At 34.2% G+C, this 13,223-nt stretch overlaps 1 protein-coding gene across 7 annotated transcripts in view; it reads left to right on the top strand.

The window, feature by feature from the left end:
• Positions 1-5,139: 5,139 nt before the first annotated feature.
• Positions 5,140-13,223, top strand: part of toc (toucan) — a 269,046-nt gene continuing 260,962 nt past the window's right edge. The window contains exons 1-2 of one of the 7 annotated variants that reach the window (XM_089635517.1): positions 5,140-5,287; positions 6,182-6,296. In XM_089635517.1, coding sequence (XP_089491643.1) covers positions 6,288-6,296 — 9 coding nt within the window. In that variant the 5' untranslated portion in view covers positions 5,140-5,287; positions 6,182-6,287. Of the gene's footprint in view, positions 5,397-6,181; positions 6,297-13,223 lie in introns of all 7 variants that reach the window. The other 6 variants (XM_089635518.1, XM_089635514.1, XM_089635515.1 and 3 more) reach the window with 6 other exon arrangements.

Genomic DNA, 13,223 nt, shown 5'->3' with positions numbered 1-13,223 from the left:
ACTGTTTTATCACACATTTTAAAATAATACGACTTTACCGGGCTAGATGTAAAAAGTTTGAAAAATATATTAAATGACAGTGTTTTCGAACATATGTTTTTTAAAAATCTTGTTTGTAGCTTACCATGCATGCGCATTATTCAAAGCAACCATAATCAAGTACGTACCTACTAATTATTTTTTTAATGATGAACTAATGTTTAAAAGACAAGGTTTCTTATGCATAGCACAAAGGATACCAAATTATTATAAGCAATAATTAGTCGCCTGAAATATTCATACAAATTGAAAATATCTCCCGAGTAAAATTAAATGCCGCCGACGGGATTTTATTTATTTTATATTTTTACTCGGGAGATATTTTCAATTTGTATGAATACTTCAGGCGACTAATTATTGCTTATAATAATTAAGTACCTACTTACCCAAGGTGCTTGCCTACCGACCGGTGCGGTACATGTACCTACCTACCACCCAACTATTGTTAGGTTGGTAAATTATGAATACTTCCTTGGGTTTCTGTGTAGGTAACCGCGATCAGGTATTATATTATTATCCTACAAGCTACCCAAAGGATTATTTTTTGCCTTGCAAGGCACCCTTTTCTGGAGAGATGGTTGGTTATTCCATATTATAAAATTTGTGTTTGTCAACCGAGAAAAAAAATCATGTAGGTAGGTACCTACATTAATTTTATAGGGCATCGCACTGGCGCTCACCGTGTGTTCTTATTATTTTTCGCAATAATTTTTCTGTCATGCTAACGTACCGAAAGAACGTATACTTTTTCCACATCGCGATTGCACATTATTTATAGTAACTATTTTGTGTTGCACATAAAAACAATATATTATGATATTGACAGAAGAGATCTATTTGTTAAATTGAATAATTTTTTTTCCATCAAACTATTTTACGGTTTAATTTCTAAAATAAACTTTAGTGACTTTATTCTATACCTCAAAGAATAATATAGAAAGTGTCAGTATTTGAATTAGAAAACCGTTTATCTTAATTAATAACAAGTAATTACTTGAGTTTATATTTCCAGTGTTATATAAAAATGTAATACGAGAACACGGTACACGCACGATTCCAACATTTTTTAAATTTTTAAATATAAAGAGTAGGTGGGTAGGTACTCATTTTATTCTAACCTGCGTACAACACAATTTTATTAGCTGTTTAATCACCCTCGGAATCGGTTAATTTTACGACGTTTCACATGATAGTATTTTACCTGATTTCATTGGTGACTTTAGTTTGTGAACATAACACTAAAGTTAAATACCCGCATCTGAGCCATGTTGAAGATGGTCAACCCCTGACCTAAGTCTTTACTATTTCATTTTTAAAGTGACTCTAAATTATAAAATTACGATAGTAATAGATAACTACCTAGGTAATAATATAAACAGGTGGTGCAATCAGTGTTGCCAACTCAACTACTTCAAAATATGCTAGAGTGATATGAAAAATATGCCAGAAATATGCTAAATTCCTTTAAAGAATGCCAAAAAAAGTCAACATAAATTTAATTTAGTATTTATTGAGAAATAGAGTAATGGGAAAAATATGCCAGAAAAATGCTAAATTACTTTAAAAAATGCCAAAAAGAAGCTAACATAAATTTAACTTAGAAATAAAATCAGTGAAATAAAATATCAATATCTACATCTTCATCTTCTTCTTCCTTAACAGCAGCTGATGTGGAAGGCTGAGAGACGGAGTCGTAACTTTCTTCGGTCCCAATGCAGCGTAGTACTTCGTCAGGAACAGTGTAAGAATAACAGCACTTTCCTGCTCTCTTTAGGCCAAATCTCACGTACAAAATGGCATTCAGGGTTCTCACCGCCAAACAATTTCGGAGTTTTGTTTTTTATAGTATAGAGAATCAACAAACGCCCGAAAAAGTGTTGTCCATAGTGCAAGTGAGGTGGGGAGACCGACAAAGTTATCGATATCATTTTTGTTAGTTAAAAAATTGTTTTTATTTTTATTTTCATGTTTCTGTAAAAATAAGCCAAATAAATATGCTATATGCTAAAAGCATAATAATTATGCTAAACATGGAGTAATTATGCCAAATTTAGCATATAATATGCTAACTTGGCAACACTGGGTGCAATATCTCCCTGTTTTAAAAAAATAATTCCAGAACTGTGGATTCAATTTTTTAAAGTTCTTATAACGTAAAAGGCGTAAAAGATACATTGTTACTCAATTGTATTCTTTAATCGACGTACGTTTGGTTTTTATCGTTAAAAAGGATTCCATGTTACAAATAACCTAACAATAAATTTTGAATTCATCGTATTTGCATCATTATAAGTGAAGAATATTCCATGTGTAATGAAAGAGGAACAGCTAGCAGTGGATTGAACGCCTGGGTCGAAACCCAACGCATTTGTCCACTCGGCTACTAACTAGTATATACTTACTCTTTGGTTCGCATGGAATTTTTAAACTTTGATTCACAAAGATGGAACTATATGGCGGGTTGTTTCAAAACATTTTCATCTGATTATGGCCATTTAGTGCCGTTTTGTTTTATGATAGGTTGAGAGGTCCCCGTCATACGTTTCTGTCTTATAAATTGTGATCAGCAGAAGAGGACCAAAACTATCATGTTGCTATGCTTGTCAGCTTAAATAATCTGATAGAATGCTAAAATGCACCCCGAATCAGCGTTTAACGGGGACCTTTCAAATGTAAAAAACAAAATGGCGCTAATGGCCATTTGAGTCATCAAAGTCATTTGTCACGCGTGAATTTCTGCCAAACAACTGAGCCTAAACGCCATTCCATTCTCAAAGGTATGTAATTAATTCCTCGGCTTTTATAGTAAGTAATCAAGCTCACATATACCCAATTTCTACCGATTTATAACAAGTCTCTCGTTAACTCTTAAAGTTTTTGAGTTCCACAAAAATGTTATTTTTGAAGATAATATCTATACATTTGCCGAAACGTTAATTATATGAAATTCCTTCGATAGAAAAAAATCGCAAGCAAGTTCCGAAAATGATTTATAACACGTTTTGTTCTGTTACTTAATTTGTTATACGCATGAAAAAAATTACAGTGTATCTTTAAATGCTACTACAGCATTTTTGCGAGATTTTTTGCTCTATTTCAAACGAGTCGTGTTTTATTAAATATTTTCACAATTTTTGCTTAATTATTATCGTTTTTTTAACATTAGCGCGTTTCCTATAACATTCGTATTCACATATCTCCCTTTCAAACCATATTTGAACGCTTACTACGGGGCCTTAAGTTGAATCAAAGTTTTGTTCCAAAAATTATTCGTGTTGAGCATGGCAAGCGATCGTAAAAGACTTTTTGGTTTGGTAACAATAATATCGACAGTTGTTGATCTACACCAGGGGCGGGGAAATTGCGTCCGGCGGGCCAAAAAACACTTTCGGAAAGCGAGAAAGGTTTTTTTTCAAGGTGCTTTAGATAGATTTTTGACACTTTTACTAAACCCAGAGAAAGGTATAACATAGCTGACAGTCAACCTGACAGGCTGACATATGCACCTTCGTTACTAGAAAGGACTTTAGACACACATAAAAACTATAAAAAGGCGATCCCCGAATTTTTTTTTTTTTTTTTTTTAAAAGAAAGACAAACATTCCCAGGTTACGAATAACCCAACAATGTTTGAAAATCTCCTACTACCACCACAGAAAGCCGAAAATGTTGCTTGTGTTGTGATGGAGGACTTAGCCAGCCGAGGAATCGAACACGCGACGCTCGGGTGAGACCCAAGCGCTATGCCCACTCAACCACTGACCGGTCTATTTACTTATTATTTTACATCAAATTCAGAGGAAACAATTTACATATTTTGAACTTATTAAACTGGGGACTAGCTTACAGATATAATTACAGTTGTGGATTCATATGCAGACGCATTTCGAAGGATACCATTCTCGTGTTTGAAGTGCAGTTATAAAATTTTAGTTGCAAAAAATCTGAGGAAACCATTTTCGTGTTCCGTTTGTACTTTTAATTAAAGTTAGGGACTTGCACAATGATCCACAAACATCGGAGGAAACCATTTTCATCTGCAGGGTGTAGTTAACCAAAGATTCACACAAGTATTCAATCTTAAATTAAAAGCAGTTTTGTGGTCCAAATAATATGTTAACATACCAGTTTCGGATTCGTCTGCAGACGCATTTCGAAGGAAACCGTTCTTACGATCCATGGGGAGTTTTCTAGTTTCACCATATGCTGCAAAATTCCGAGGTAGACCATTTTCTTTTTTTTTTTACTGTTTTTCATTCATAAAATTTAAATGATTACAATTTTTTGATGTCTTTACAACCACCATATTAGGTTCATGCCCGTATTATGGTAGTTTGTTTCGCGTATAACGATTGTTTAAGCTCGTGGACTCTTATGCAGAGTTATTACTCTTAAATCAGTTTTTTGTTTTGAACGTAACTTGAAATTCGATTCGCGGACTCATGTGCAAACGCAACTCAAGGGAAACCATTCTCGCATTCCGATTGTAGTTTTAAATTTTCATTTGAAATCACTCAAATGACTCATCTGTTAACATGACATTTGGTAACGCATTTTACTTTTTTTATATGACGAATTCTTGTATAAAAATAAAATCGAATTGGAAAAATCTTAGTTCAAACATCCAAATGGCCTCCGATGGGAAAAAGGTTCCCTACTCCTAATCTACACAGATGCAAGAAGTATGAAGTATGTACATCTACAAAAATTCTACCTGCATAGTACATGGTACAGTATTTAAGTCCTCAAATAATAATTTAAAAAAATCTAAAATATGTACCTATTTGGGCTGGTACATTTTTACCTGTGTATTTTTTACGAATAATTTATGTTAAGTAGATCAGTTATAAATAAACTCGTGAGAAAATGAAATATAGCATCGCTGGGCTCTATTTATAAAGCCATTCAAAAGGGAAACATTAAGATCCCGAGCGATTCTTAAAGCGCGCGGAAAAGCCGGGAAACTAGTTATTATTTCGTAATAGTCCGTCCGGCCGCCGCGGAAAAGCGCAGTAGTCCGTCTATCGCATATTACGTTTCGCTCCGGCCATGCGCAATAGGCGTTATTTTACCATATCCAGCAGTATTGATCTGACTCTGACGCGCGCGCCGCGTGTTGTGTGCTGGGATGTCCCAACATTGTCTCTCATTACATTCAGCTCGGTAAAATGTGTGCGAGCGGCTCCAATTAAAACAATAGTGTCCAATGCTTTGGCCATTGTTCGCGATGCCATGCAGTTAACAGTTTGTGAGTGATAATTGTGCAATCGGGACGTTATAATGTTCTATTTTTCGTTTTGCGCGTTTTTCGATGGTTTCGCTCGTCGCTGCAGGTTGTTTTTGGTAGTGAATTAGTGGTAGAAAAAGGATTTGCATTGAAACCAAGATTTCTGTCACTAAGCATACGCAATTTAATACAGTTCTTGTTATTTTGTTTCTCATGGGAACCCACAAAACCCACATAAAATAAAGTTATAATACTTATGTTGATATGCGTATAATATTGTTATGTACGCAACATTTCGCTGATTGTCTCGCAGATGTAGAATGTAGATTGTAACAGATTTATCAGTAAATAGTTGTGTTACTTACCTTGTCACTACATATCTAGGCTAAATACATTTACGAAAAAAAAACACATAATAACTAACATTTTACATTTCAGACTGTATTCTCTTAAAATTCATGCAGGTAGTTTGCAATATTGACTTGTCGGTTGACTTCAGACTCGAATGAATAAACACGATATTATTTACTTTACAAAATATGATATCGTCGTATGTATTTGTTATTACTTTACATATTCCTACTGTTTATTTAATTGTTTCAGCTTCAGCTTTTATGTGACGCTATTTATTATAATATTCACAATATAATTTTGATTTGTTCGCCACATTCGGAGAATATTGTAGCAATTTTCTTCCATTCGTATTTAATCGTTAAACAAAATCGAAAGTAAGTGCTTATAAAGCACGCAGTTTTGTTATATTAGCGGCATTAAACTTTGACATTAAGTTACCATCGGCGGAATTGAATAAATTAATCCGAAATGTTGCGTTATTACATAAAGATGTTTGCTGATGGAAATCTCTGTATATTTAATGAGAACTGGTTTGGCGTTATAATTATTTCGTTATTTTAGTGCAGTTAGGTAATTGACTATTAAAAGTGAATATATTAACTGTTGATGGATGATTTAACAGAGGATTATTCGTTGACGATCCAGTGAGCTGTGAAGAATCATCAAAATGGCTAAGGTAAGTCAGGGTCTTTGTATTCTATTCATCAAATTATCATTATTCTCTTTGAAGCATGTTGAAGTATGTGGTTAGGTCATAGTATAAATATACTCAATATACAGGTGGACTGGCTTCATCTACGATAGATGATATTTGTTCAAACGCCCGATGTGTTCCGGACAAGGTTGCCACATTCTCGTGCAGGTTTCCTGTGGTCGCAAACGGCGCCTTTCTTCTATTTCTGCCAAGAAGTGTCGCTGGCGAAGCGAAAACAGCTATTTTGGACAAATGTTGATTCTACTTGGAATAATAATAATCGTAATTATTGTTATCTTATCTGACTTGAGTTGACTGACATTGGTTTTGTCAGGCGAAGATGGTTCAATGGTTTTTCTGAACAACGGGAATTATCATATTTATACATTAATAAATAATTATTGTAGTTTGTTTGATATTTTTGGAAGACAAAGTCAGTCATTGCCATATTTATAAAACACAAAGATTAAACTTTTGCTTTTATTATCTTCCATCTGACTGTGAATAATAAAGATAATAATGTAATGTGTGATCATCGATGACACTGACTTCTCGGCGGCAGTACATAAAATTCGTCAACGTGATTGAAAAAACATAGTAATATATTCCTAAAATATTAATTAATTAAAAAAACTGACAACCCTGGTCTCAATATGTAATTCCACTCCCATATAATTTAGAGCAAAGCTAAATTTTGAAGGTAATAATTAAATCGTCTAAAAGTAATGAAATATTTAAACCAAGTATGGCAACGTAATAATGATAATAATATTAATAAATAACCCGAGGGGAATTCCAGTATAATTTTTGACTCCGAGTTGATTTTATAAATATACCATATTTATAAAATAAATTAGCTACAGTAGATAACGTTTTGTAATACCTATATGATTGGGTTTCTGTGAAAATGTTACAACGAAGCCGTTTGTTTATGTTAGCGAGTTCTGCTTTTAATATTAGTGAAGATTAATTATTAGTTCCAGAAGATTTCGGAACGAAAGGTAATGTATACTAATACAAAGATCTAAAACAAAGCGTTAGAGATACAACTATTTTATAGCAAATACAGAACTATTAATTTAAAAAAAACACTTAACATCAGGATAATGTTTCGATAGGTAACCTAGTTTTAAACGATTTCAAATTTAACTATATTCTTAAGATCCCCCAACATTTAACATTTTAAAGGCGGGTTTGGGTACCGCCTACCCGAGAACCATTTATTGGATAACCAACACCTCTGCTACGTTTGGTCATTTAGCAGGGATGCCCGGGTTCATCAGGTGAGGAGTGTTCAGGATGCCCTGCCCACCATCTGCGTGGCGTGCTATATCGGGAGAGACTGGTTTGGGGAGACCCTTTGGCCTCTCCAACTGGTCTCTTGACTCTCGATCCATCACCTCCTGGACACACTGATACCTAGATTCCTACCCAACCCTCATACCCTTTACCTTCCCAGGACATACTCTCCTTCCTTTCCTTAAAAAAGACCCTCCACACAGCATCCCAAAATATGACATAGGCCCCGAGGGAATTATTTTCCTCAGGGCCTTCTGTGTGGGGTTAATATCTCTAAATAGTATACAGTTAAGTCGCTATCCGCGTCTGACTGTGCGCTTAGTTCTTCTAACATACGCAACGGATTTTGATTTTGTTTTCACTTGGGGAATAATTTAGGGAATTTCTTCCGGAAGGTTTATGTATATAATACATGCATATTATATTTATAGGAAGTAGAGAAAAGACGATGTTTATCCTCAATACTTTACTCCAAATGTCCAAAGGTTTCACAACCACGAGCAACACCGAGTACACGTTAGCTCGTCACGTTTTGTATTATTAAGGATGGGTTGTTTCGGAGAATTTGAACAATTCATCAAATTTCAACGTTCATTTTCAAGCTCTGTGAAAGATTTTTTCAAGTTCTGTTTTTATTTAAGTTTTTTCAAGCAACTAGCCTACAATGATATAGTAACAGAACTTGAATAGGACTTTCACAGAACCCGAAAATGAACGTTGAAATTTGATGAATTGTTCAAATTCTCCGAAACAACCCGTCCTAAGTGTTGCAATGCGTAAAATAAACAAAATACATATTTGGAAATATTAATGTGGGTAGTTTGATTCGCCAAATTTTAGAGTTATTGAACGGGCTTGCGAATATTTTTAAAAAATCACACTTTATTCCACATAATTACCATAAATGACAACGATTTACGTTGGGTTAGATCGAAAATAATACATTTTAACAGCTATTTCGTTCAAAATACTAATAATTTGACGTCTTTTGTTTTACGACATGTTTTGACATAAGTGCAGTATTTTCCAGCTCCCCTGATGTAAATAATTGTTTTTTAGAAATTAAGTTGAATGGATAAATAAATGAATAAATAACACTTTTAAAAAAAAATATTCGTATTTTTAGGATGGGTTGTTTCGCAGAATTAGAACAATTGATCAAATTTCAGCCTTCATTTTCGTGCTCTGTGAAAGTACCATTCAAGTTCTGTTACTGCATCATTATAGGCTAGTTGCTTGACAGAACTGATATAATAACAAAATTTGGAAAAATCTTTCACAGAACTTGAATCCGAAACAACACGTACTAAGGAGGTCCAGCGACAAATTCCCGTTTTTAAACAAAAAAAATAGATCATTACGCGTGTACATTATTAGGTCTCTTTGGATAGATTGAACAATTCAATATTGATTGGCTGACCATTTTACAATTAAATAAATATTGATTATTACGATAACAGCCATGTCTGTAATGCCAAACGCTGAAATACCCGGCTTACCCGTGTCAGAAAAGCAGAAATACCCAAGTCGTTGATGAGCTCTATAGATTTTAGAGCATTTATCTCTCTTCAGTAAAGTGTGAGCATTCTGATAGTCCATCGAACATACGTTATTCGGAAAGTCTGTTTAACTTGAGAAGTATAATAAACCGAGGTATATTTACGAAATGTGTTTACAGAAAAGAAAGTTGTTTAGATTCGAGAGAACATCGCTGGCCGCCAAATGTCAGGTTTTTTGAGTCGGCTTGGCAACTATTATTTTTTGTAGTTATTAAATTATTATTGCAATAACCGCCAGACAGACACTACTAACAAGTTGTTAAAATGAAAATCATAATTATTGATTGGCAACCAAATTAAGTGAATACAATTAGAATGAAGACGAAAGTAACAGGTGAACGCAAACAAAAGTATTAAAAAAGACAAGTGAAAATACGAAACTTTCTCGCTAAAAGCTAGGTGTGTCTAAAAGTTGACATAATATTAATACAAAAAGTGTAAGGGTGGGTTGTTTCACAGAATTTGAACAATTCATCAAATTTCATCGTTCATTTTCGTGTTCTGAGAGAGTCCTATTCAAGTTCTGTTATTATATAATTATAACCTAGTTGCAGACCTTCAAAAATTTTTTCACAGATCTTGAAAATTAACTTGGAAATTTGAAGAATTGTTCAAATTCTCTGAAACAACCCGTCCTAAGTTTCGAATGTTTGTATGTATGCGTTTTTATATAGCATGGTATTATTATTAAAAAAATCGAAAATGTCAAATAAATTAACAACTTGATTGGAAAAAAATATGTTAGGTAGAAGATCGACTATTAATAGCTAGGTATTTGGTAAGTATCTACGTTATAGAGGAAAATCATTTTAAAGAGGCGACGTTTGAATGTATTCGTGCTAGTCAGGAACATGGGGCCGCAGTCCCCTCTTACCCCGCGAATAGCAATAATAGCGATATTATAAAAATTTAATTTTTGTTTAAATTTAGACTCGCGATTCAATTCTACAAAGTCTTTTTTTTTATTTACTTTTATTTTTGGTATTACTAATTTATCGTTTCCTCGATTTTAAATGTTTGAAATTTTATAACTGCTTTGGTAATTTTATAACGAAGAATGGATACCAGTTTTTCATTTTATCTCGCGAATCTTGCAAATTGTACTCAGCATTTGTAGTAAGGCGAGAACGTTGGTTAAAAATTCTAACAAGAGTAATTAACTGTTGAAATCTAAGACGAGAAACAGTTTTTGCGCACATAGAAATGTAAATAGTATACTTTTATCATCTGGTGTTACTTAGTTATGTTAAGGCGATGCACTACGTCGCGTAATATTTTAAATTGAGTCGCTATCAATAACAACCCTTACGTAGATGGCGATAAGGTTTAAATTCCCGCTTAACACCATCCGCCTATTTTGATTTATGCAAGAAAAAAACATTGCCAAAAAGTGCCTTTTATTTTATTTTGTTGATGTTCAGGCATATATATATATATTTTCGATCATTTATAAATAACTTAATTTGCCACATTATACAATAAAACCATAACCGAAAATGGGTTCTTAAGTAGGATATTTTGAACTTTAAAGCAGTTTTCATGGGCCTATACATTATTTTTTCTGGGCTTATAAAAAGACTTATCTAAAAAATACTCGATTATTTCAAAGGTCAGGATGCATTCTACTCGCAGTATTTAATTAAAGCATCTGAAACATTTCTAGGCGACCAAATTTTCAAACCAAAAACACATGATTTTACATTACTACCTATGGCATCGCCTTAAGAACATTATTTCTGAAAGTATTTGGTTCACTCTGTAGCAAGTGGAAGTATGAAGACGATGTAAGTACGTACTTAGTGAACACCTGAACATGTAGGACATACATGTAGGACGTACATGTAGGAAATGCATGTAGGATATACATGTAGGACATACATGTAGGACAGACATGTAGGAAAGACATGTAGGATTTACATGTAGGACATACATTTAGGACAGACATGTAGGATTTACTTGTAAGACATATATGTAGGACAGACATGTAGGATTTACACGTAGGACCTATTAATGTTTTATAATGGTTAGCCCGTTCTTATAAACTTAAGTCAAAATTAAAAGATCTCGTAACTATCTACATATTATATCAATGTAATTCGTATTTCAAAGGAAGTTGGCAGTTGATGCTAACTCATATTTTTTTATGCGAAACCGCACAAGTGTCCTAACTGCTTTCAACCGTCTGGAGCCAGTGAGACTATGGCATCCTCAATTGAGGTTTGTTGTGATGCTGAGGGTAGTGGGGAGGGAGAGGAAACGGGGAGAGGAAGGTGGGAAGTACCTGGCTATTGAGGTCTAATCATCAAAGCAAAAGCAAAGTTTCAATTCTGAATGGTGGTCTTACATCAGGGAGATACGGAGAGTATCTTCCACTCCGGAACGTGTGGCAAATATACTATGTGAAATAACATAAATTAGTCAAATAAAATTTACCTTAACCCGCGACCTCCAGCTTGCTAGTCGAGAGACTTACCCCTCGAACACGGAAGTCGTCCTAACCTCAATCTCCCAACCTGCCCTGCACTTCTGCATCAGCCTCACAACATTCCCCAAATTAAGGAAGCCATTTATAGTCCTACAAGCTCTGTGCAGTTGGGCCTTATAAGTATTTTTTTTTTAATTTGCTTACAAAGTTGCGTTATTAACGAAAAACATCGTTATTAAATCTGAAACCTTCCATAGACTAAAATGTGTCATCGATATATTCGAATAGTTAACTTAAAAAAAACACAGAATCTTTAGACAACAAAGTTGTTTTTCCGGTTAAATGCAAAAACTGATACATTTTTAATGAAATGAGGACATCAGAAGTTACTTTTAAAGAATTTCGTTTTTTACACCGATCAAAATCACGAACTTGTTGGAATTTAAATTAGATAGGTACTAGATTATAAAAAAATAATGCTGAATCATTTTGACGTCGTGATTTACGCAACCAAGTTACCTATTTTCGATTCAGAATAGGTAATCTATTTCTGCAAAGAAGAATGTCTGTGGCAGGCGGCGTGGATTAGATTTAAAAAATCTATAGTTTTATTCCGAGATTGATGAAATTTCGTACCCCTGAAATGCGAAAATGTTAGGATTTTTATTACCAAGTTTTCCGACATCGTGACAATGCATTGGTTTTTTTGCTAAAAGTTTATCAGAAAATCTATCAATTCAGTCGTTAAGGGCCTGCAATTACACTTTTAATCGAATTTCGAGTAATTTGAAGAGATTCTTAATAAATAAACAATATCAGTAATTTTTCTTCATGAATTATGATTTGATAGTTATTAACATTTAATTTCAATTTGGAAGATTTTGTTACATTTATATTTGTGGAAAGCTTTTGAACAGCAATCTACTACGGATCACCCACCAGCGTATATTATCCACGGACAAAGCTTCCAAAAAACTTCATTGTATTTTCTAAGGAACCACTCCCACCCCCTCCCACGGTGAAGTAAGCGGTGACGTCACCGCTAGACAGTGAGTCATCCCCTAGTGGAGTGGAATCTGTGCGGGGCGTGGGAAGGGGGTGGTTTTATGGATCATGGGTACCAAGTATCCACCCACCCACCCCTAATGCTGGCTGCCCTTATCTGCTGAAACCGCTCTGAGCGCGGTTGCTAGTTGCTATGGACAATGGGAGTGTTTGTCTTATGGGAGATTGAATACTAATTAGCCTGAACAATGTGAATCGATAAGCTTAGTAAGTACTACACGGAGAAAACTTAACGATATAAAATAATGCAAATTTATTCAAAATCTGCTCAAATTATTCGTATTCCTGTTAAAAACGGGACTGCAGGCTATTAACGAATTAATGGATAGGTTTCCTAACAAACTGTCGGTAAAACACGAATACGATGTCGGAACACATGTTCATAAAAATTCTGACAAAGTCGCATTTTGTCTTTATATTTATTAAGATGTGTGATATGTGAATATGTGTTCGCACAGCTGCATGAACACATATTCAGATATATTCTAAATGTACTGATAAGGTTTTAAGAAATGGCGTGCCATTACGTTTTTAACAGGATTTTATGATCAGCCATACTCA

The sequence above is a fragment of the Hesperophylax consimilis genome, chromosome 9, assembly GCF_061612785.1.
Source record: "Hesperophylax consimilis isolate HC1 chromosome 9, BYU_Hcon_1.0, whole genome shotgun sequence".
In the NCBI taxonomy this organism is placed as follows: domain Eukaryota; kingdom Metazoa; phylum Arthropoda; class Insecta; order Trichoptera; family Limnephilidae; genus Hesperophylax; species Hesperophylax consimilis.
The sequence above is the reverse complement of the archived record's forward strand: the minus strand, read 5'-3'. Positions and strand labels throughout refer to the sequence as shown.